At 38.2% G+C, this 24285-nt stretch overlaps 3 protein-coding genes across 4 annotated transcripts in view; 2 read left to right on the top strand and 1 right to left on the bottom strand.

Moving 5' to 3' along the window:
• gabrb4 (gamma-aminobutyric acid type A receptor subunit beta4) overlaps positions 1-14763 on the bottom strand; it is a 51527-nt gene extending 36764 nt beyond the window's left edge. The window contains exons 1-3 of the mRNA XM_042077184.1: positions 14705-14763; positions 10244-10331; positions 8520-8558 (exon numbers count right to left, since the gene is read on the bottom strand). The gene's annotated coding sequence lies outside the window, so the exon portion shown is untranslated. The remainder of the gene's footprint in view (positions 1-8519; positions 8559-10243; positions 10332-14704) is intronic.
• On the top strand, positions 30-11361 carry LOC121695951 (V-set and immunoglobulin domain-containing protein 1-like). 2 transcript variants are annotated; one of them, XM_042077204.1, is made up of 8 exons: positions 30-127; positions 4800-4995; positions 5392-5555; positions 7136-7343; positions 8453-8599; positions 8756-8872; positions 10259-10406; positions 10829-11361. In XM_042077204.1, exons 2-8 carry the CDS (start codon positions 4956-4958, stop codon positions 10893-10895), a joined length of 891 nt encoding a protein of 296 aa, XP_041933138.1. In that variant the 5' UTR covers positions 30-127; positions 4800-4955; the 3' UTR covers positions 10896-11361. The 2 variants fall into 2 exon arrangements, with proteins under 2 accessions (XP_041933138.1, XP_041933139.1); XM_042077205.1 differs by having other exon boundaries at positions 46-127; positions 4817-4995.
• Positions 14176-23431, top strand: mpp1 (membrane palmitoylated protein 1). Its single transcript, XM_042077187.1, has 12 exons — positions 14176-14569; positions 17654-17770; positions 17869-17947; positions 18169-18254; positions 19161-19229; positions 19971-20167; positions 20618-20727; positions 20825-20905; positions 21026-21106; positions 21525-21727; positions 22556-22627; positions 22711-23431. The coding sequence occupies exons 1-12, from the start codon at positions 14447-14449 to the stop codon at positions 22885-22887; spliced, it is 1395 nt and encodes a 464-aa protein (XP_041933121.1). The 5' UTR covers positions 14176-14446; the 3' UTR covers positions 22888-23431.
• Positions 23432-24285: the final 854 nt, after the last annotated feature.

The following is a 24285-nucleotide window of genomic DNA, read 5'->3' as shown; positions in this document are numbered from 1 at the left end:
ATTATAGAGAATTTAAGGTTATGTTTTATATGTGTTCTTCTATGAATGTGTAGCCTACAAATACGAGTAGGCTAGTCTAGTCTACTCCATCCTGCTTTCCTACATACATAGCCTAGGCTATATGAAGGTAAGGAATCACACACGCACACACACACACACACACACATACTCACACACACGCACACACACGCGCACACACACACACACACACACACACACACACACACACACACACACACACATATACATATATATATATATATATATATATATATATATATATATATATATCTGTCAAGATGCTTTGCGCAAAAGATGAGGATTTCCGTGGGGATCTATGTGCCACCTAGTTGCTAGGCAACCTTGGTGAGCAGTGATGCAGAGCAGTAGTGTTTCAAAGGCTACAAGCAAAGGCAAATTTAAAGGGGCCAAGGCATCTAATGCATTCATTGGACTTCAGGAAAACAGATGGCAATATGAGCAAGATTGAGAAGCAAGGGTATTGACTGTTGCCCTGATGGCTGCAAATCATTCTGAGGAAATGCTTAAAATGCGTAAAAGATTTTTCATGCATTTGAATATGATTCTGGTAGAAGCACAAGGAGTGTATCCAAGGACATTTTTGCAATCATGTCACTTCATCGATGTACAGATTTATCAACCAATTGATCAATGCAATACACTTGATCATTTTTAAGCGACACATATTACTCTTGTCTTGTCACTGTATAGGTTATCCATAGGTATAGGCTACAAGCTGACAGAACACATTCTGTGACATAGCTGCTTTGTAAAAGAAGACACATGTTGACTCAGTGCATCTTAAAGGAGAAATCCGGCTGATTTTTACAATACATCTTGATCACTAGACATCACCGAGCACTGTCGATAGGGAAACAACGACCAAATCAGTACTACTGACTGGAGTAGCTGTAGCTAATGGCCAGTACTCCCAGTCAGCTACAATGCTAGGTCTGGGGGCATCATCTAAAAGCGCCTTTTTTGCCTCTGAACAGACTCAAAATGACATTAAAAGGTCTGTGCTGTGCTGTGAAGAAACCATCTAAATTCAAAGTTTGTACTGTCACATTTGCACACTACTCCGTTTGCCTTTTCCTACAACAATTGAATTCCCATGATACTTCAGCGCGAGAATAGGGCTAGCTTTCAGTAACGTGCAAGCTTATAGGCATCATTTGGACCATTTCCATATAGTCATTATATGGTCTTATTATACAGCTCTTCACAATGCTAGTAGAACGCTCCATTGACTTCAATGGGATTTCCCAACGTTCTACGGTAAAATAAATTCATGTAATTACCGCTGCAAACATATAATTACCGCTGTCAATGGCAACGGGTTTTGTGCTGCTGATCATATCACTCCGCAAGTATTCCGGTCACTTCTTGCATTGGAACTTCATTCAAAAGTGAAAGCAGACGGTTGATCAGCTGTGTTCTAAAGAATGTTAGATTAAAGTTCAGCGTGTGTTGCGAACTATTTGTTTCTCAGCAAAAGCCACGACGAAACGGTAACAAATAAGTGTAAAGAGACATATCGTGGAGTTTATTTTTTCATTTTGGCAAGTAGCCGTATAATACGCGGGATAATGTATAGAACGCCGGTCATTATGGGAAAATAAGTCCCTTCAGGGCGAAACAAGAGCTCGCCCTGTCGGGACTTATTTTCCCATAATGACTGGCGTTCTATACATTATCCCTTACATAACCATTACAGTGCTCAATTACTTAGACTGGGGTGGTACTGCACTTTGCATCCATAGAGTCTCAGAGTTTTTGGTTTTTGCTAACTGGATCATGGCAACTTGATCTGCAAGACAATCTTTCTACTTTGTTGCAAAAATTCAAGATAATGCATCCAAAATTAGATTAAAGTAATGTTAGTATGGCAACTGAAATGATATATATATATGTATCTGGACTGTAAAAAATTACAGTTCACGGTGGTGCAAACCTCATATGGGGGAAGTTAGACAAATTCAATGACAACTTTTTAAATCCAAAAGATTTCCAGTCAGTAAAATGATAGCTTTGATTGACAGTAACAAAAGCAGTACTAAGATAACTAATTAGCAAGTTAAGATTACAGTACAACATGATTAAGGAGTCCATGTAAAACTAGCATGAAAAAAAGTTGAAAAAAAGTGTGACATTAACATAGGCCACAGTCTCTTGCATAATTAGATAAAGAGAAATTATTGTAATTATATGAGTATCCCCTTATACTTATGGCCCATATTGAATTTTGCACATCATCAACTTAGGAGGGCATTGCTCCTACATACATTGGCCTATAATCAAATGCCTGACCTCTTTGGAAAGCTGAGACACTGTAGTGTGATGTACTGACACAGAATTACAGAGGCTAGAATATTGTTTTCTCATTCTACCAGATAACAAGCATCTCTGAACTGACTACATTTTAGCCCTCTAGGTCACTTGATATGACTAAGAAACACAACTAAGCCATAGTATCAGGTCTTGTGAAGCTGTGTGCAAAGGTAAATCTATATAGAATGAAAACTACTTACTTTAGACTATTATTTACCGAGGTATGCTCATGCGTTTTGTAAAATGCCCTATGGAAACTCCCCATCGGACCTTTGGTTATCCAAAATGCATCAATCAAATGCTTACTGCATATGAACCCCTTTGTTTAGAATCATAATCTTGGTCTCAAATGTACGACAGAGTATTAGGGCCACACATGAAGAAAACAATATTTTTGCCATGACGAGATTAAACTCGACATGTCGACTTTAAAGTCGCCATGTCGACATTAAACTCGACATTTTGAGAATAAAGTTGAAATGTAATGTCGACTTTAATCTCGACGTGTCGACTTTAAAGTCGCCATGTCGACATTAAACTCAACATTTCGAGAATAAAGGTGAAATATCATGTCGACTTTAATCTCGACGTGTCGACATTAAACTCAACATTTTGAGACTAAAGTTAGTTTGGAGAGAGAACGACCGCTCGGGACGAATGAAAGAGAGGACGAATGAAACATTCCAGTTTTCTTCGAGTGCAACAATGATTAGACATACAAGGCCTACATCATGTGGACAAAACAACATATTAACCTCCGTTGCTCAGCCAAATACTTTCCTGTTAGGTCCTTATCACGGAGTTACAGGCGATAAATGCGATGGTCAAAAGTAGGCCTAAACGTCATTAGCGGTTTATTTATTTAGTAGGTAAGTGTAAGTGCTCTCCCCAATCCTAGACTTTCGCATTGCATGTTTGTTTGTAATGGATGCAAAACAGCCTATTGCTGAATGGAGGGACGAATGAAGCTGTCCTCCCGACCAGGCAACCCCATGTATTCTAAGTAAATGCACACATATTCTGTGTTTATAGCCTCCTATATTTATTGCAGGTGAGACATGGAAAAGCAGTTTTAGAAAAATGAGTTTTGCCATGTTAACCTATGGAGAGTAATGGCTGTGGGTCATGAAGGGCAGTTATTTGGATGTGCGGTGGCCTTACCCACATAAAAAAGAGTGAAATAACATTTTGTACTATAGAAACATCATTAGAAACATGTATTATTCTAGCTATATAAATGGCATAGTGCATGGTATTTCCATAACCGCGAGATACAGCGCATCACAATGATGGCAATGAGTAGCCTAGTTAACAGACAAGCAATCTATCTGAATATCTGCAATCTAGCAATCTATCTATTTGGAGTAGGCCTATTATTCATGTCACATATTGTGTGTTAGTGTAGGCTACATAGCTTAACTGTAGGCTATGTTTAAACTGTAGGCTATTTCGAGTTTAAAGGGACACCAGGCAACGTTTTTGTGTTAATTAATCATCTTCGTAAGTCGGTATATGGTTAAATGACTCATTACGGGGCGAATGAAGGCTCTATCGCCCGCCCCCACTGCCTGTAGGAAGAATATCCCACTTGCAAGTTCGGTGTATCCTACCCGCCGACCGAAGCAGGATCAGTTTACAGCACAGAGGCAGGCTAACGAAACGCTAGAGATTGTTGCAAACGTGTGTATAATGGCAGAGCCGGCGAAGAAGCAGCGAAAACCCTTGACGGAAGATGCAAAGAAAAGGGAAAGAGCTTCAGACCGAGTGAGGGGGAGTTTCGTAGAGAAAAAGCATCAGGCTTGCCCGGTGTTCCTTTAATGTCGGCATGTTGACTTTACAGTAAAGTCGACACGTCGAGATTAAAGTAGATATTTCAACTTTATTCTCGAAATGTCGAGTTTAATGTCGACATGGCGACTTTAAAGTTGTCACGTCGAGATTAAAGTCGACATGACATTTCAACTTTATTCTCGAAATGTCGAGTTTAATGTCGACATGTCGACTACAATGTAAAGCACTACACATATTTTACATGACAGATTGTCCAAACTTTCAAATGATGTATAATATTCTACATAACAATATGATGTATAAAAAATGATTTAGAATGTTGGGGGGAGGTGGAGGAGGGGGGTAAATGACCCGGGGCTGGAACATGTGAAGGCATAAGAGGGTATTTTAGGATTTACACCAAAAAAGAAAAAGTTTGTTTACTTTATTTTATATCTGCCTGGTTATTTTCCAATGTAATGTTCTGATTGAACACAAAGATTTACACTGTGTCAGTCAATCAAAAAACCCAAACTTTGATTGTTCCTTACATTTGGTGTATTCATTCAAATAGAAACAGGGCTATTGAACTGGTTCCAAATAAAGCAAACAAATCTGTGCAAATAAAAAGTTGTACCAGTTACGGCTTTGTCCTATGATGTGTTCTGTGTTCTCAGTGGGTGTTTTCCTTCAGGTACCTTATACTGATAAGCAGCAGACTACTACAAAGTCAGTGGAAGTAGTTGAAACCTATCCGCCAGGTCTGCCGAAACTCATAAGTCAACTACAGGGGTGACAATCTATTGCTTATATCTTTACATATTTCAGCAATAATGCGCTCGACCAATATCTTCCTCCTGTGCAACATGTTAGGTGAGTACACAAACATTAAAACATGTGGCAGTTATAAAGGTTAAGTGAAAGTTAACAGATGGACACACCCAGTCTGGCTTCTTTTTGTGTGGATTGGAAGTATTTTTCAGAGAAAACATTGAGGGGAAAAAAAACCTCATACTAATGTAATGTTTTGCTTTATAAATACAGTAACGTTAATACAGAGGGCAATAAGTCTAACTAAAATGTATAGCTAATCTCAGTAGCATTATTATTGTAAAACCAAATGTATACTTTAGTTGTGCTAGCACAGATAACAACGTTTATTTAAATTGCATAATTTATTATATATATATAAGTGTACATGTTTACAATCTAAATCCTCACTTATTAAAGAAGGGGGATCTCATCTCATGTTTCAACTTCCTTTTTCAGGCATTGTTCATTCAATTACTGTGACCATTCCAGAGCGGTCAGTCAACGTCACAGAGAGGGGGACTGTGTTTCTTGCTTGTACATTTACAACCACAGCCCCAACCAAAAATCTGATTGTCCAGTGGTTCTTCACTGAAAATCTTGGAACTGGTCAGTCTAAACAGGTGCGTTACACAGATCTACAGCGACTGAAGCCTAATATTTTTCATGTGGGGAAAGTATGCACCTACAATGTGTGAGCAGTGAGTGTTTATCTCAAAACAGTTCCCCCGATAAGCAAATAAGTAACAATAAAACAGGTTCCTTTCCATCTGTTTACAGACAAAGCATTTATATAATTTGCATATGCATGTCTTGTACATTAAAAATGGCTACTAAGTTATTTAGTTATTATCAGTAAGGTGAGGTGAGGGCTTCTCTTACATTTTAATGTTTTAGATATTAATTTTAAACACACTTCCCTTCCTACCCTAATTAACTAAACTAACACTGGAATATTGTATGTTGACATAATGAATGACTATATGTAGGGGGAAAGTATTCTCAATGCACCGGCATGGGTTGCATTTGCTACAAAGGCTTGGCGTACTGATTTGAAAGGAAATAGATTGTGAGTGTGAGTCATAGCCAATGTAACCAAAATGCCTTGTGACAAATGCTATATTCAACTGGAATAGTTTTTCACACTGGGTATGCTCTTCACGGTGGAACGTGTACTTATTCCAAGCAATTATAGCCTACAGTTGTCCTAAATCCCATTCATTGGCATCATCAAAAAATGTTGACTAAATTAATATTTATTTTTCATAGTAACATAGTGTTCACCTGCCAAAACCTCTTGGCTTTCTGTTTGTGGTTGCACTAATGCACAGAACAGAGTTATTAATGAAAACAGAACCTGACACTAAAAAATACACAACTTTATGTCCAATATTGATAACAAAGGCTTTGTTTTACATTTTAGACAATGGATGTGTGATAACAATTTGATAACTTATTGTATTGTAAAACATGCATTAAGGGTGAGTTTGGAATTTCAGAGTTTGTAATGCCAGATTGTTTTCTTATTAAATCTCACAAAATACTCAATATTATATATTGATATTAAAATATATATATATATTATATTATATATAATATATAATATAATACAGTGTATAGATCTGTTACAGTATGTTACACAGGTATTGTTGTTATTATTATTATTATTATTAGTAGTAGTAGTAGTAGTAGTAGTATTTGATTTATGAAACCATTCAGCCATCTCACCTGCAGTTTGTTAATGATAGTTTGTGTCCTCCTGCAAGCATTGTAAATGATTTGTTTGAATATGTGTATGTACAGTATGTGTGTATGTGTGTATATGTATGTATGTGTGTGTGTATGTGTGTATGTGTGTATATGTATGTATGTGTGTGTGTATGTGTGTATGTGTTTATGTATGTATGTATGTAAGTATGTGTGTATGTATGTGTGTATGCATGTATGTGTGTATGTATGTATGTATGTATGTGTGTATGTGTGTGTGTGTATGTATGTATGTGTGTGTGTATGTGTGTGTGTGTGTGCGTGTGTGTGTGTGTATCTGTGTATGTATGTATGTATGTATGTGTGTGTGTGTGTGTGTGTCTGTAATTTGAACAACTGCTTGAGTCTGAGGTGGATTGTTGTCTAGTTAATGTTAACCTGTTATCATTTTGTATAGAAACATTATTATAATTCAGATTTTCATCTAATCCTTCAGATCTTGTTCTATGAAGGTGGGACCACAGTCATTATTCCTGCGTTCCAAGGCAGGCTGAAGATGCTCTCTAATCCAGCAATAACAAAGAATGCCACAATATCTATTGACAACATGCAGCAAAACGACACAGGAATGTTTAGCTGTGAAGTGAATAATATGCCTGATATTGAGGGGAGGAATGAGATGACCGTTGTTGTCAATGTTCTGGGTAAATCAACAGATTTGTTTAAAAGCCATATATACATGATAAACACCCATTATTATTTTTTCTTTCTCTACAAAGGTGATTAATATTGGTCACAAATAGAAATATGTGTATACAAACAATACATTACAACACCTACCATCTAAAACAGAATCAGCAGATAAAAATAGCTCACAGGCTGATGTTAATAAAAAAAAAACCTTCTGATCATGTTGGCTACATTACATAGCATCATGCCACTCAACTATAGGGGTTGTCCACACTAAAGATGGACTATAAAATGTATTATATAGCTTGTTGCTTATGCACAGCAATTCCACAAATGATTTTGCTGAGGTTGGAAACATGCAGTTTGGCATGTTCATGACCTATGCGGGTAAATGGATCAATACTCAAAATGTCCTGATGGCAAATGTGCAAGTGTGAGAATTTTACGTTTCATGGGGTGGGGGGTGGGCGATGTGATCCATGGTGCTCAAGACTTTCTATTCTTTATCGGCCAAGTGGGGTTAGAAGTGCATCCAGATTTATATCAAGTGCACAGGTACAGATCCCCAAAAATTTCATAAGGGGAAAAAACAATCTCTGATGGCGGTCATAATGGAACTGTATATGGAATACATAATGGAATACATAATGGAATACATAATGTGAACTGTCAATTCAAGTTCAATATAAACTGTTAAAGGAACACGCCACCGTTTTATGAAATTGGGTTATTCACCGTCTCCCCTAGAGTTAGATAAGTGAGCAAAAACCTTTTTGTCTCCGTGCATGCATTGTCGTAGTCCGCCAGCACCCCAGCTAGGTTAGCTTAGCATAGTGAATGGAATCCTTTGTTGCCGGATAGCATGTTGTGAGTAAAAGTGAGCCAACCGAAAAAAAGAAAAAACCTAATTTCTTATTGTGGCCTGCATATTCACAACGAGTACAAATAGCAATGCAGATTAAGACTAGGCGATTTCCTAGGCAGATATTGACTTGGGACTATATTAGGGCGAATTACAGCCGAAACACTGCTACTTGGGTGCAGAGATGCTGTGGTGAGTGAAAAACTACTGATGCGTTGCGTGATATCTCATTTTTTTGTGTTTTTTTTGTAATATATCCAGTGAAGCCTTCGGCTCCTTACTGTTCCCATCATGGAGAAGTAGCAACTGGTCATCAAGTCATACTCACCTGCCATAGTAAAGAGGGAAATCCACCACCCACCTACACCTGGACACATGTGAAGGATGGCCAGATTAAGGGCATTCAAGGTCTACTCTACACCCTGATAATATAATAAATTATATATTATTTTGTATAGTCTGTTCAGTTCTTTTCATCTGTTGCATAAAGCTAGTGTCTGTGAATGATACTAGAATACTTGACAGAAATAACAAAATCTCTTTTTCTATCATTTCTTTTAACAGATATCAAGAAAGGGACCATGGCTATTCAGAACATCTCCCAGGTTCAGTTCGGAGAATACCAGTGTGTGGCATCTAATGGTGTTGGTACAGCTAGCTGCACCATAGATCTGAGTGAAGGTAAATGACTACAGAGGACCATGTTTGACAAAAGCAAAACATTTGGTCATATTTAAAGGAATTATCCGGAGTAAAATGCACTTTAGATCAATTTACAGATGATTGGGAGTACATACGTTGAGTTGACATCCAAATCATGTCATTCGGATGTGTTTTGAGAAAGTTTTTAGTCAAAACTCGTTAGCCTGGAAGTGACGCGGGCATGTCATTTCGCCGCTACAAAACGCTATTTTTATACCTCTTCTACAGTTCCAAACAACATTACACTTACGTGGTAGTGAGTAGAGGGTCCCTAAAGCCAAACCGAAGTATCCCGAGGTCTTTATGTGGTCGGATAGAGAGTCCAGAATGAATTTCATCAAGCCAGTACCTTTCCGGAAATGTTGCCATCTTTGCTGCAGTCTTCAGGGGAAAGTCCGTAGGAGTCGATTGCTGAGTGTGAAGTAACACCAAAGATTGTTAAGGCGGAGCAAGATACTTCGTCTTAGTTCATGTCTATGGGCGCGAAATGGGGATCGAATCCTGTCTGCATAAAGAGGCGTATCGATGACGTATTGGCGAGCGTACGTTGCAACCGAATGACATGATTTGGATGTCAACTCAACGTATGTACTCCCAATCATCCGTAAATTGATCTAAAGTGCATTTTACTCCGGATAATTCCTTTAACATTTCAATCACCCACATTTTCTCATAGTGGTGAACTATGCAAAAACCAGCCTAGTCGCTCTTGGTGTTTGCAGGTCATTTACCTAGACAATGGAAAAATGTCAGATCGATCACATGTTGAAAATCAGTCAATCAATGTCAGCTCTATCATTGTTTTCTCTCCTTCAACTAATCACATTAATTATGTGACATAGGTGTGTATGTGGTGTGTATGTGGTTGAGATCAATATCAAGAGCTACAATTCATTCATGAGCAAGAATATAAATGCATTTGATTCTGGGAACAACAGTGACTCAGAAGCCAGAGGAGTCATTCAGCAACTGGGGGACTGCAGGTTTGTGCCCGGTTCCTCCTGTCCTTCTCGAAGTGCCAATGAGGAAGACACTAAAACCCAAGCTGCTCCCAACGGAGATGCCTTGCATGGCAGCGTCCATCATCAGTGTAGGAGTGTGTGCGTGTGAATGTGATGCAAGAAACTGTAAAGTGCTTTGAGTCCTCTGATGTGCAGAAAACTCCTATATACAGTCAATTCATGCACATTTGTCACCTACTGTACTTTTCAATAATTAACCTGAACAGTCTGCCTGGCCATTCTATGAAGATTTACAGTATTTGTAAGTCATTTAATATTATGTGAAATGTGTGGTTCAGTTTACTTCAAACATATAACATTTGGAAAGTGGCTCATCACAAATCCTCACCTTAATATTCCACAGAGATAAACGATGGAGTCATTGCTGGGGCTATCATTGGTGCACTGTTGTTCTGTGGTGCCATTGGCCTCCTGGTCTGGGTCATCACCCACCAAATAAAGAAACAACACAAAATGAAAGTGACCAAAAGTCTTAAAGACAGTGAGATGCAGTGAGTACTCAAAAATGCCCAACATTCTAGACATTTATTCTACTGAAATAAGTGACCCTTTAACAAAGTAACACTATTATCACTTTGCCAGTAAGTATTGTCAAGATAAACAGATAGCAACTGACTTTGAAACTAATGCTACAATCACTGTTGTGGTATTACTACAACAACTTGCAACAACTTATGTTGTAGCAGTCTGATAGAGACATTATGATTGAGATGATCATTTTAAGTTCTATCTTATAGTTAAGTTGGTCGTAGCAGTGACACAGTCCAGTGTCACCTGCGGTCTGCCTTGTTTCACACAACTACTAATAAACAAGCTAAATATGATCATTGTTTTGATATTTGAGTGATTGACATTGAGATTCTCTCCTTTGTAGTCATTTGCAGTTAAATCTGTTTTTCAATTACAATTTCAGGCCTATGAAAGCAAGCAGAACAACACACCAAGTAAAGGAGGATGGAGATGAGAATCCAGCAATGTAGGAGGAGTATCCTCTCAATACCACAAATACCAACTTTACACCATAGATTCTTTATTTGTCATGAAATGTACTGCTTTTTGATGTGTACAGTGGGATGTTTGTGTCAACAAAAGTATTTTTTCACTAATAATTTCAAAACAAGGTTGAGAAATACAGCAGAGTATATCTGAAAGTTTGTAGGATGTTTTAATCATCTTGTGTGAACAGGAACATTTAAAAGTAATTAAAAAATAAAATGATAAGAAATGTAAAGAAATCAGTTCACATTTACAATATTAAGTTATGCTTAGGCTTTTCACTGAAGGATTGCAGTCAATGCTATTCATTAAAGGTGCTATGGGGAGTTCTGTACAGGCTATCGGTAATGCTTGGTCAGAGATGCAAAGTTTAAGGGTCGTCCAGTCCACATTCGCTAATTAAACCCGAATGATTTTGTGATCAGCGCATTGTTCAAAAGGGTTGTTCGTCTGTTTCTTAATCATTCAATCATGGGTGTGTTTTGGGCGTAACATCCTTTAAACCAATGAGTGACATCTGTCATTCCTTTTAACAGCAAGCAGCTCAACTTCAATCAGCACGTCGGTATTTTCACAGTTTGAACTCATAGGCAAAGTGAAACTAACTTCACCGTGGTCTCATAGACAATGACAAAACTGTTCGACTGACAAGGGGTTACAATCAAAAACGTAGCCTGAAAAAAGAAACACTTACTACAATAATATTCGAATGACTGACTATCCTGCAGAGTTGTTTGGGACTGGTTGCTAAGGGCTGCTTAAATCTTGTGACAGTGTGTCTTCAGCTGTGCTTTATATGCGCCTTTCGCTGTAGAACAGGTTTTTCTTGGTCAGTGGCGCAATGATTTTTAGAGGTTGTAAGATAGCGATTTTTGGATCATGCGCCAGACCACACCTTATGTTGTTAATTGCCACATTCCTGGGTGCAAGGTTTAATAAAAGTGGAGTGCATGGCAAAAAATTCATCACTTTATTGGGGGGTGTAAGATCAGAACAAGCTTTACGTCAAGCTTTGCACAGCATGTAGAATAGGGCCCTTAGAGTAGTCTTGAACGCAACAACAGGGCCCTCTTCTATTAACTTGCATTATATTCATTACAGCGCTACACAGTGGTACACAGTGATATTGCAGAGAGCTGGGCCCATGAGCTGGCTTGCATGCTAACTTTAGTGGACATCTGGGCAACACCTCTTCATATTCTGTAGATATTTCCAGGGCATTTTTAAATGTTTTAAACTAAAATCAACACCACATTGCACCTACAAGTGTGAATGTTGTCTTCTATATTCCTTTAAAGACAAATAAATTAATAAATGTATGTTTTTACATGAAAGTAGTGATGGGTCATTTTTATTGTGTGTGTATGGTGTAAACCAGATTTTTTTTTGGAATAGCAACCCAATCCGTACCGCCTGCCCGATCCGTTCTGCGCATAGGCACACGTGCGCAGAACGGATTGGGCTGGCGGTACGGATTGGTACTGACACGTCACAGGCCAAACAGCTTTTTCGTCCAAAAACATTTACTAGCGCAGCCAGCCATTTTTCACAGACTGCAAACCTTGTCAATCACCTTTGTTTTAGTGAGGATAAAAAAAAAATTCTTAAGTCTAACAGAGTAATTAGTGTAGCCTAGCACTGCAGCCTGATTATATAATCAAAGGTAATGTCCAGGCCTCCGCAAAAAATATGATTTTGTTAGGTTGAGGAAGCAAGTGAATAGTAGAATGACAATTTTCTTATCGGCTTATCGGATGTTTATTTTACTGTCTATGGGAAAAAAATGAGTGGCTCCAGGACCAGTTGGACCCAAAGAAAGAATCGGCACATTAGTATCACGACTTAACAACCGGATTAACAAAAAAAACTGACATAGTAAACACTGCATCATAATAGGAAGTTCATCCAAGCAGTGGTATAATAGCTTGTCCTAACAGGATGCGGGCGAGCGACTGTCTTGTATCATTAAATGCTATCTGTCGACACTGAATCTGTTAAATATGCCCTCCTATTGCGTCATATTTCCCATTCAAAATAGCAGAGAAATGCGGGCGACAGAAAGAAGACAGAAATTGGACGTCCAACAAAAGTTCTCTCAAAACTCTGCGTTGCATCATGCTGCGCAGCACTGATTCGTGTCGCGTAGGCCTACTGTTAGGACATTCCAATTGAAAACAATGTCATTGAACAGATTTTATTGCTAATGTTTGCTCACATCACATCCTGTTAGGACAAGCTGTAAGACATGATCATGTGAATTCCAATGATAATCACCGTTGACAGAGTGATGTAGTAATAATAGTCTGAACTTCACATATGCAAATAGGGCTCTCTTCGAAAACAAACTGTAGAATTCATGCCCTTTCACCTACATGTCATGCATGCCAGAAGTGCATGAAAGCAGGTGTATGACGGGGATCATAAATATCACAACAGAGTCAATCTTCATATGATGTAGGCTACACATGACCTTTGCCATAAAGCCTTTATTTTCATATGGCATCACACATACACAACATTACTTTAGAGGTTGCAATAACCAAGCATAGGTCCTACTTTAATAATGTAGACAAACCATGATAAGTCTGACAGTCTTCTCTTAGCGTTTGCAGTAATGAAATCAACGTGGATGAAAGAAATAGAACTGAGCCTCTTGTGACAGCAACTAAAACATGTCCCATAAAAGAGATGGGAATGTAGGCTATATATCTTTCAGTGAATTGGCTAGACTAGCCTAGTCATCTCTTTGCTTATTTGTATTACATATAATAGGCTACATACATCATTGCATACAATCTGTCAATGTGAAGATATCCTGTAATCACAATAAAGTCTCATTGTAACAGTGTTTTGACAACATGACATCTAATCCCCAAAGGTTTTACATGGAGGAGGTCTCTATTGACTCAATGACGGAAAACCGCTAGAGGTCGCTGGAAAAAAGAACTCGTTGATCTCGTTGACTATTAAAGGAATAGCTCTCCAAATATAATTTTGGTCAAAAGCAAATCCTGTCGTTTCTATCCTGTCGATAGCCTAGCCATATGCAGGTTTTCGTATGTGGAACAGTGTTGGTGTCATGTTGATGTTGCCAAGTTAATTTGGCTGAATAACTGATTTTGTGATGCATTGAACATTTTTATCACCACTGGAATGTAGTGTCAGTGCATTTCAGATAGCCCCTTGCAATTTATAACGTGTCTTGCTATCATCACAGCGGGCGTTGGGGTATGTGTCTGTATTTCAGGGTTGTTGTCTTCGATACATGGCTCAAACACGATGCACTGAGTATACGCGTTGAAGACTCTCCCCGCCTCTCACGGAAGGTTATTTGCTTTGTCAGCTTATGACTAACGTTACCACAAGGATCCTTGCGCGTCAGATCTACATCTCGTACTTTAACCGGTGAAGGGACGTTTTATCGCTGCCTTTTATTGCTCTTTTGCACCAACCAGACGACACTTATCCAGTGTCCTTCGGACTTTGAGCAAGGGCATCGTGGGTTCTTTGCTCCCTCCCTCTAAAAGCGTAAAAGATGACACTAAAGTCCAACAAAAATGAACCTGCCGTCATATTCGAGCAAGTAAACAGCGTTCGTACAGCTCTGTCCGATCTGTACCTAGAACAACTGCTTCAGAATAAACCGCGGACAGAAAAGGTAAGACGTTTTCAAATGTTTCTCCTGGCAGTACACTCGTGTTTAATATTTTCATTTGCATTTGGATGTTGCGCATTTGGGCATTGTTTACGAATAACAGCTGCAACCTGATGTAGCATAACACTGAGGACTTACGCTTCTGTTTCGAAACCCGAAGAAGGTCTGTGCTCTGGCCACCACTGGTATTGCCTGGATAGATCTGCCGGCCCACTGTAGGGCAGGGAAGCACGGGATGTAGCCTAACCTTAAAATAGAAATTTATGTAGTCTGTGTATTGAGCAATATCAGGTCATTTGGCGATTGTGATTTCTTATTAAGGCTATACGCCTAATCACCTAGTTGATGTCCTAAACTATTTCATAGCCATATGCATGGGAAAAGCTCAGAATATACATAGCCTGTAGGCTACTAATTTGTGAGGTTTTTTAATATCAAAATGTATACTATGAATTACAGTGGTCCTCGCCGCCAAATAATTGTTTTGTTCAATATAATTCAGCATTTGTGGTTGGCTACGTTTCGGGCATTAGGCCTACATGGTCTCGCTGGATTCTGCCGGTGAACATAGTGTATTTTATGAGTAGCCAAGTCGAGGCGAAGTACCCTACCTATCTCTCACGTGCCACAGATAATTGGCTAAGCTCTGAACAATTTCTAAACACATGGTGATGGAAAGTGTTTTACTTTTCACTGAACATTTGGTAGATTTGCTAGTTGTATGCCTTATTCTCTTTCTCTCACACACACACACACTCTCTCTCTCTCTCACACACACACACAGTTGTGTAGTAACATAATTCAAATCAGTTCAGTTATATATTTATGAGAAGACAAAAGCAATACAGATGGAAACAAAACATAACTGTACTCTGGATTCACCACTTTGGAGAACCCCCTTCTAGTGCCGTGCACTCACCATGATGTTCTGGCAAGAATGCCTGGTTTACACCATTACCGCTGATATAAGCTCAGGTATGTCTTGGAGGCATCTGTTCTTACAAAGCTATTGGATTGTAAAGACAATTTTAAGGATGCATCTTTAATGAACTTCAATTAAGCATATTTTGTTGCACTTACATGACATGAGACAGCAATGCTGCTGTAGCATCCTGGCACTCAAGTCTATATATGAAAATCCTTCTATGAATGTGTCCTCTGACTCTAACTAGTTATGTTTAGCTGATGTTGATTTGGGAAGGATTTTTTTGTGGAAATATATGGATCTAGGAAAAACCAACCCCTAACTATAGACAGAGATGATGTATAAAAATAAAAAAATAAAAGAAAACCTTGCAACAACTTCTGACCAAGTGGGATAACCCACAGTTAGGACGCACAAGGCAAATTACACAGTGGCTGGAAAAAATGAAGAGTTCAGATGCAAAACCCTCTAAATCCGTCTGACCACATTTCTTTTAAATGAGCATTTAAAATCCGGTTCCTATAGGTTTTTGCATAGAAATCGATATTTCAGACCAGGAAGAGAGTGTTATTTGGTGTGTTTTGAAGTTAAATTATTTGATTAACGTATACTCCCTCACTGGAGAACTGAGCTCAAATCGAAGTATACTTAAAACTATATGGATAAATCATCAACATAAAAAACATTGACCATGACCACACAGGGGACTACATTCATTACCAATGTGGATCCCTGGCGGGCTTTTATTTTTGAACCAAGATGCTAAAAAAGTTTAGACATTTTTTGCTTTGTATTGGATTGTATTATAGTTTGATACCTCTTGGGTCAAAGGGGCCCTGACGGCATTCTTTTATAGCCTGGCCCCGCCTACGTAGATTGAGGGAGATGCTAGTCTGGAACATGATAGTTCACTAACGTTTCACTCAGACAAAACAAAAATGTCAGGCCAGTCAGCGATGAGAGGGGATGATGAAATCGAAACGGGTTGTGATAAACAGTAGCAGCAACCCCTGCAAACATCAAAAAATGCATTTGAAAAAATGCAGAAATTTATTTACAGCAAAGGTAGGCCGACTGCCGATGCTGCTCATTGTCAGTTTGTAAAGTTTAGGCGAAGGAGGAAGTAACATTAGGAATCTCTGATCAATGTGATTGAAATCATTCGTCCAGCCTAACCAAAGTTAGCGCCCATCGCGATGCAAGTGTTGGAAAGGAATCACAATCGTGAAACACCAGACCCTATTCACTTTGTGAAAGAGTTTGGATATTCCAGGCTAATTCTTTTATGCAGTCTAGCACTAAACCTGACCTGGAGAATATGCTATTCCTTAAAAATCTGCCTAAAACATTGTTTCCCCTCAACACTTTAAAACGAGAACTGTCTGAATGTCATTATTATTTCAATATTTTTAGTTTTCTAAGCACAGCTGAACACTAAACAACAGCAGTCCAGAGAAGGCAAGTTATATGGTGAGCCATGTGTTGTATTGCTGATGCAATCCCATTGCCCCCATGGGCCTAAAAGCAAGACTGATAAATGTGTGGATGTGTTAAAACATGTACTGTACATCGTGTCTTCAATGTCATGGGACCTCTGTATTACTAACTCATTTTCTGACTCAGTAAATCTTAACTCTGTGATTTATATCCACTATGTATGTTGAGTAATGCATTTCAGCTTATCTTAACACTTTCTGCTGTCTTCCTCTTGTTTATTAACTTGAGGAAGCCAGATGGCCTTCAGCCCATTTCTGTAGCCACTTCCTTTATTCATGTGACTGACAAAGTCGCTGACTTTGGCTTTTTTGGTGAGGAATGAAAGCAGACTGGTTTAGGGATGGTATCCACACTACAAGTGTGCATTATATGTGTAAAGCTGTAAATCTAGAAAGTAAGTGTGTGTTTTTATAGAAACAACACTCAGACACATCCAATATCCAAGTAGAAAGAAAATACCCTAGGTAAATCTTTCTAGATTTACATGTTTGGCCACAAAACTCACATTTGTGCTTTGCATATGGACATTTCAGCTGGTTTTCGGGAATATCTATGGACTTTTAATGGCACTCAGATTTGGCTAATCTGAAATGAGGAATATTGGTATTTCAGACATTAAAAACACAAAAATACACCAATAATGAGCTGAATATCTGGTTTTCTAGGCTACGATGCAGACCTCCGAGGGTCAGGAGATGTGTGCTAATGGCAGCGCTGCACATCATAATGGCAAAGGAATTACACGTGAAGTGGCTTTTGAAAAGAACCCCTCTGAGCCAATGGTAAGGGCTGCATATAAAATCCATTACGGTTATGTGTCATTGACACAATTTGCATAAAAATTGAAATCATATGATTTTGTTTTAAATTGTCTCCATAGGGAGTGACTCTAAAGTTAAATGAGAAACAGAAATGTACCGTTGCAAGAATATTACATGGTGGGATGATACACAGACAAGGTAAGGTATTACTACTGTATCTATAGTTTTAATGGCAAGTGAAAAGAACTCAAATTGTTGTGACACTAGAATCTTGCTTAAATAAATGTAATTCATTTGTTAATCTCTCAGTTGATTATAATCCTTCATTTGATTTTAAACAAATTAGAGACTATAAAATTTAACATGATTTGTATTTTTGAGAATGATAAAATTCAGGACTGTGTTTAATTTTTCTTCAGGATCACTGCATGAAGGTGATGAAATAGCAGAGATAAATGGACAGAGTGTAGCCAGCCAGTCTGTGGATCAGCTGCAGAAGATTCTGGTATGCCCTCTGGCTCTGTTCAGTAGATTGGTCTCGAGTGCAGTCTTAGACCATCTGTCTTATTTCTTAAACTGAAGCACTTACCAGCTGCTATGATCTTAGTTAGTCTACATATTAAGTGACAATTGATCAAATTGTGCGAAAATTAAGTTTAGTTTCACTTCAGAATATTGACGCCTTTCACATTATTGACAGATTTAAAATCAGTGCTCAAAACCAGAATATTGGTTTCCTTGTCCTTGTGCAACCTAAACTACATATTTCTTGCTTCATTTGTTTTGCATCCCTTTTAACTTATTTGTGCTAGTTGCATCTTAGCATAGACATCTATGATGGTGTCTAAATATGAGTTGGACTGTGAGAGTGGGTATATAAGAGAAAATTAATGACCTGTAATGGAAGAGCTTGAAGTAATGGTACAGATTCAAACAGAAATCCACAAAAGTATGTGGTGCTTCAAGTTGTGAGTGGGTTAGAGGTATGAGATAAGCCATTATCACAATATGAGTTTGTTGTTCTAGTGCCATGTCTGATAATGCACAATTATGCATCTGGTATTGGTTCAACAAGCACATGATTTGATAGACAAAAGACAAATCACTACAGTGTAACAGATCTGAAGGTCAATGGAGTAGCACTTTTATTAACACTAGACTAGGCCACGAAGAACTGGTAATCTTGAAGAATTTTTACAATTGTACCCTTATGGTTACATTTTATTTGAGCACTTTGCTTTTTCTGAAAAGGTTAAAATATGGCAGTTTTATAGATTCAATGTATGAAAGGCATTATTTGTTGAACATCGACAACGTATGTTAAAACTGGTGTGAAGGACAAAAAATTGATTGTTTTTTTGGTGGGCATATTTGTAATTAACTAAGACAGATGCTATTGCTATTTTTGCAGAAAGACACAAATGGAGTTGTCAAGCTTAAGGTCATCCCGAAACAGCAGATCCGTTCTCTCCCCTGTGAGGTAAGCCAATGAAAAGACCAATCAGAATATCATTCACTCATCCTTTATTGTGTGTATTCCTATTAATATAGCTTTTCTTTTTAACCCCTGAATTGTATACCAGCAAGAAGCCAGTGTTTTTATTTTTGAAAAACAAATCAATTTATTTCCAGATGTTTAAATCATCATCATAGCCTTTTATTTTCATTGCTTATTTTATTTGTCTATTGATTGAATTGACATTGTTGTTTATTATTGCTATTCTCCTTGTTATAGTTTGCCATGCACACATAACTAAAGGACTATGAATTGACTTTTTGCACCTTCACCATGACACTCACTCCCTTGAGCACCTGCCACTACAAGCGTCTTATGCTTGATCACCCTCAAGCACATTGGACTTTTTAAATTTAATTTATATAGTGTATTTAGTATTTAGTTTTGTTAGTTTATCTTCTACTGTCTTTATTGTACAGTGGAGTTTAGTTATATGTTTATACTTATGTTTACCATTTCTGCTGTAAGTGCATGTTGTGTGTGATGTCTGTATGCTACTGAGAGCCTTGAATTTCCCCTTGGGCATCAATAAAGTATCTATCTACCTATCCATCATCTATCATTCTAATCTGTTCCCTGTTAAATTTTAAATGTTATATTTATACATTATGTTTTTTGTATTTGTATGTCGCTTTGGACAAAGGCGTCTGCCAAATCCCATAACCATAGCTTCATATCCAGTAACCTGAGCTATTCCCTCCCCAGATGTTCATGCGGGCCCAGTTTGATTATGACCCTACTCAGGACGATCTCATTCCTTGCAAAGAGGCAGGACTGAAGTTCAATACTGGCGACATCATCGAGATCATAGATAAGAAGGATCCTAACTGGTGGCAAGGCAGAGTGGACAACTCAGCTGCTGACTTCGCTGGTCTCGTCCCTTCCCCTGAGCTGCAAGAATGGTACACATACAAATGACCTGATGTAGATCTTTGTGCATTCCCAACGCTGAGATCCATAGTAGATGGTGTGTGTGTGTGTGTGTGTGTGTGTGTGTGTGTGTGTGTGTGTGTGTGTGTGTGTTTAATGGCAACATGTTCTTACTAGTTTTACTTATTTTACAACAAATTGTAAGTTTCAGTCAAGCATGCTAGATCTCACAGTTGATGAATTAAATAATTATTTAAGTTTAGATTTTTAGGTTTCAAGACAAGGTAATTTAAAACTGAAGTGGAATTAATTGTGTATCAAATCAGCCTTGCAGGGCGTTGTGATGAGTCTCATAATGTGGCTATTGACTTGTGATCAGTTACTCTGAAAATAGCACCATTCATGTTTTTGGCCAGCTACTGACCATCATCTCATAATTTGACTGCATTACAAACTGTGTATTTTCAAACTATTTTTGGCAGGCGTGTTGCCAGCAAAAGCAAGAAATCAGGAGAGGTTAGCCAAACCTGTAGCCCCTTTGGTAAGAAAGACAAGAAGAAGAAGGACAAGTACCTGGCCAAGCATAGCTCGGGTAAGACAGTGAGATACTGTAGCATAAAAATCCAGCAATTCCACTGAGGGTTTTGTTTTTATTGTCACACTGATTTTACTATGCTATTTTTAAACAGTTTTTGACCAGCTTGATGTCATCTCCTATGAAGAGGTTGTACGGCTCCCGGCCTGTAATAGAAAAACTCTTATCCTCATTGGTACGGCTTGCTTCTGAAGCCCTGTTACCGTCCTCCAAGATGTCACACATCATTTTCTCTCTTTCTATGATCTATTATACTGACTGAAGGCAACAACCTTGTTTTTGTGTTGTTCTGAAGGTGCCCCTGGTGTAGGTCGGAGTCACATCAAGAGTTCGTTGTTACTAAAATATCCAGAAAAGTTTGCATATCCAGCCCCACGTAAGTCCTTCTCATTGTTTTTCCCCCTTTCTCTAAGTATACCCCATGTATGAAAGTCTAATTCTGCCACTAGGTCCACCTTGCCCCTAATTGTCATCTTGACACATTTTGAATATCTATCTTTGACATCTGCTGCTAAGTTATCTGTAAAAACAACACAATGACAGCAGGGCTGTACGTTTAGAGGACAATACAAATTAATTACGATAAATTGAATTACGATAAATTGAATGACCATGGTCAGGCAAATTTGCAGTAAAAAAGTAATCAAAAATGTATGATATAATGATACAGCTGATTATGATGATGGTGATAAAGAGTAAGGATAGCAAATGAGTTTAGGCAGTTAAGCATACATTTAGGAATAAAGTTATTTGGCTGCAAATGTGACTTTTTGCTATTTTTTTTTTTAAAACAGATACAACTCGACCCCCAAAGAAGGATGAGGAAAACGGGAAAGAGTACTTCTTCATCTCCAGTGATGAAATGACCAAATGTATCGTGCAGAATGAGCTACTGGAATATGGGAGCTTTCAGGGAAATATGTATGGCACCAAAATTGAAACCATCCACAAGATTCATGAACAAGGAAAGATTGCACTGCTTGATGTGGAACCTCAGGTATTATAATTTTTTTATTTTTTTAATCTGGCTTGTCAATCTCAATCAGGCAAAAATGACAGAGCGGGAGAAATTTTTGTTATACCTCAGCATACTGTATTACTGTATGTTCTCAACATATAGCTGCATGCAAAAGATACAGTACACCTGTGGGAATGACAGAATGTGTTTATTTTAAAGTACAATCTGTAACATTAAAATCAGCAAAGCCCTGCGGCAAGGAAACAATGAGGCTTTCTTCAAATTTTGATGCCGTGGTAATTATAAGTTATAAATGCAAAGGTTTGGACACCCTATTATTAAGTCTGCACTTGAGAACTTTGGCAAATATCACAGCTTGCAAATCTTTGTAGACAGGAAAAGTCTCTTAATTCTCATCAACTCTTCCTTGCAGATCACCTCATTGGCTGAGATACATTTAGAGTCTTAAATGCACATCATGTTTAAGATCTATTTATTTTCAAACATGGTTAAGTTTGGAGGCTACAGGCTTTTCCAAAAGCTTTGAATCACTGTCATGTGAGAGACCTCTTCACTTCAAGAATCACCAAAATATTGATTTTTCTCAGGGTACCCAATCATTTGCACACAACTGTATACCAAACATACCCCATGGGTTCTTCCTCTTCCTTGTAAGAATTTTGAGTGCAAATGAATAAAGGCAAATCTCAGTGATTATTTTTTCATTTATATATAATTTTAAACATTCAAATCACTCTTGGAACCTTTCAAACTTTAGTGCTATTGTATGATCATCATTTGAAATAGGCGTGTGAACATAAGCTGACATGTCTACATAAATTGAAATGCATTTTCTATGTTACACAGACATTGAAACTTCTGAGAACCCCTGACTTTGCCCCTCTTACAGTATTCATCGCACCAACAGATGTAAACCAGGTATGATCAATTTCCTGTCTCGGAAGTTACTGCAAGCCCTGAAAACACGATGTGACTTGATTTGTCTGTTTTGCATTCTTTAGTCAGACGCTGTGAAAGCCATCCAAAGACAGTCCGACTCAATCCTGGCCACCTACAAACACTTTTTCGATGTTGTTCTGGTGAACAATGATGTGGACGAGAGTGTAAAGGCAGTGGAAGAAGCCATTGAATCAGCCAGCTCCTCCCCGCAGTGGGTACCAGTCTCTTGGGTGTACTGAGATGCCCCTCCTGTACCATTCTCTACAATCACTTGTGTACTGTATGAAAAGACATCTGGTCCCATGCCATAAGCCATAACAAAACACTCCTCTGCAGCAGTTTTGGTGATCAAGGAGCTTTGTTTTAGGAGGAGTATTAACCAAACATATTCTGCTCATGAGAGTTCAAAGAGATTAAATAAAAATGTTTTAAGAATTTAAAGGGAGAAATATTTAGGGATGAAATATATATATATATATTATATGATCCAGTTGTCACATTGCAGCAATAGAACTTATTTCTTTATGTTTGTTGGGAAGACGGTTTTTGTTTGTTTCTTTGGTGTGTGTGTGTATTTTTTTTTTTTTAAATGAACACATATATGGAAGTGGCATTGCCAAAAAGAGCTATATATATATATATAATTTTCTTGTAGCAACTGTCAAGTCTAAATGCCATTTTTGCAGCCATACCTCACGTCTTCCCTCCTGGTGACTACACGTGTGTGCACCCCCATGCTGGAATGGCCCTCGAAAGATTAAACATTTCCCTTGTTATCTAAAATAGGACTCTGACCTGTCTCATTCTTCTTTTAGATTCCTACTTTAACCAAATCACGTGACAAACAAATCCTGTGTACAAACTCTTCATTGAGCTTTATGGGTGGCTTAAAACCTTGCGTTATGTGTGTATGAATGTTTGTTTTGTGCTAATAGTTACTATAATGGTTATATAGTTACTGCTCCCCTTAATAGTTTATAGTTACAGCTTCCAATATTTTATCGCAACTAATAGTAATGTAAAACCAACACGATCTATTAAGCATGTCATTATTTATAAGTGTAATGTTACTGATCTTTCATTAACTTTGACTGCATCACATGTTTAATCCATCTGGGTTTACACATTTGGTAAATACTTTCATCCACAGCAATGCACATAAGGGTAGAGTCCAGCACAAGGAAACAGCCCTCGCATGTCTGACAGCTTTTTGCAGAGGAACTGCAAGAGGAAGTGCATAAAAAAAAGAGATAAGTCACAGGTTCAAAAGCATGTGCATACAAAAGGAAGGTTGTTTTTCCCAGGGATAGTCCATGACCAACAATAGTTCAGTGTTTCCTCTAACATGGGCCCACAGAGGAGGTAACCTCTTGCCACACACTGGTGACACAAGCAGACTCTAAACAATCCTATGGACCCTTTCAAGAGAGTTCCATTATCAGCATCATAGTTGGCCCCACAAGGCTTCCGTTTTAACATTCCATATGTTATCTTAATGCAGAGGAAGTAGATTGGGAACCAAATAGAACATTCAAGCATTGTTTTTGTTTTTATTGTTGAAAGGGTCTATAGTAAAAGAGCTGAAAGGTAAATCAGCATTAGGTATGTCAAGTCGATGAATCTTGTCATGCTTGCTG

The sequence above is a fragment of the Alosa sapidissima genome, chromosome 21 (genome assembly GCF_018492685.1).
Source record: "Alosa sapidissima isolate fAloSap1 chromosome 21, fAloSap1.pri, whole genome shotgun sequence".
NCBI classification, from domain to species: domain Eukaryota; kingdom Metazoa; phylum Chordata; class Actinopteri; order Clupeiformes; family Clupeidae; genus Alosa; species Alosa sapidissima.
Note: the sequence above shows the minus strand (reverse complement) of the source record. Positions and strands in the feature narration are given on the sequence as shown.

Coding starts and splice junctions, on each gene's coding strand:
- mpp1 (XM_042077187.1), top strand. CDS start 14,447: ATGACACTAAAGTCCAACAAAAATGAACCTGCCGTCATATTCGAGCAA. Junction 19,230..19,970: donor TCCGTTCTCTCCCCTGTGAG/GTAAGCCAATGA, acceptor TTCCCTCCCCAG/ATGTTCATGCGGGCCCAGTT. Junction 20,906..21,025: donor AAAAACTCTTATCCTCATTG/GTACGGCTTGCT, acceptor GTTGTTCTGAAG/GTGCCCCTGGTGTAGGTCGG.
- LOC121695951 (XM_042077204.1), top strand. CDS start 4,956: ATGCGCTCGACCAATATCTTCCTCCTGTGCAACATGTTAG. Junction 8,873..10,258: donor CACCATAGATCTGAGTGAAG/GTAAATGACTAC, acceptor AATATTCCACAG/AGATAAACGATGGAGTCATT. Junction 10,407..10,828: donor CTTAAAGACAGTGAGATGCA/GTGAGTACTCAA, acceptor TTACAATTTCAG/GCCTATGAAAGCAAGCAGAA.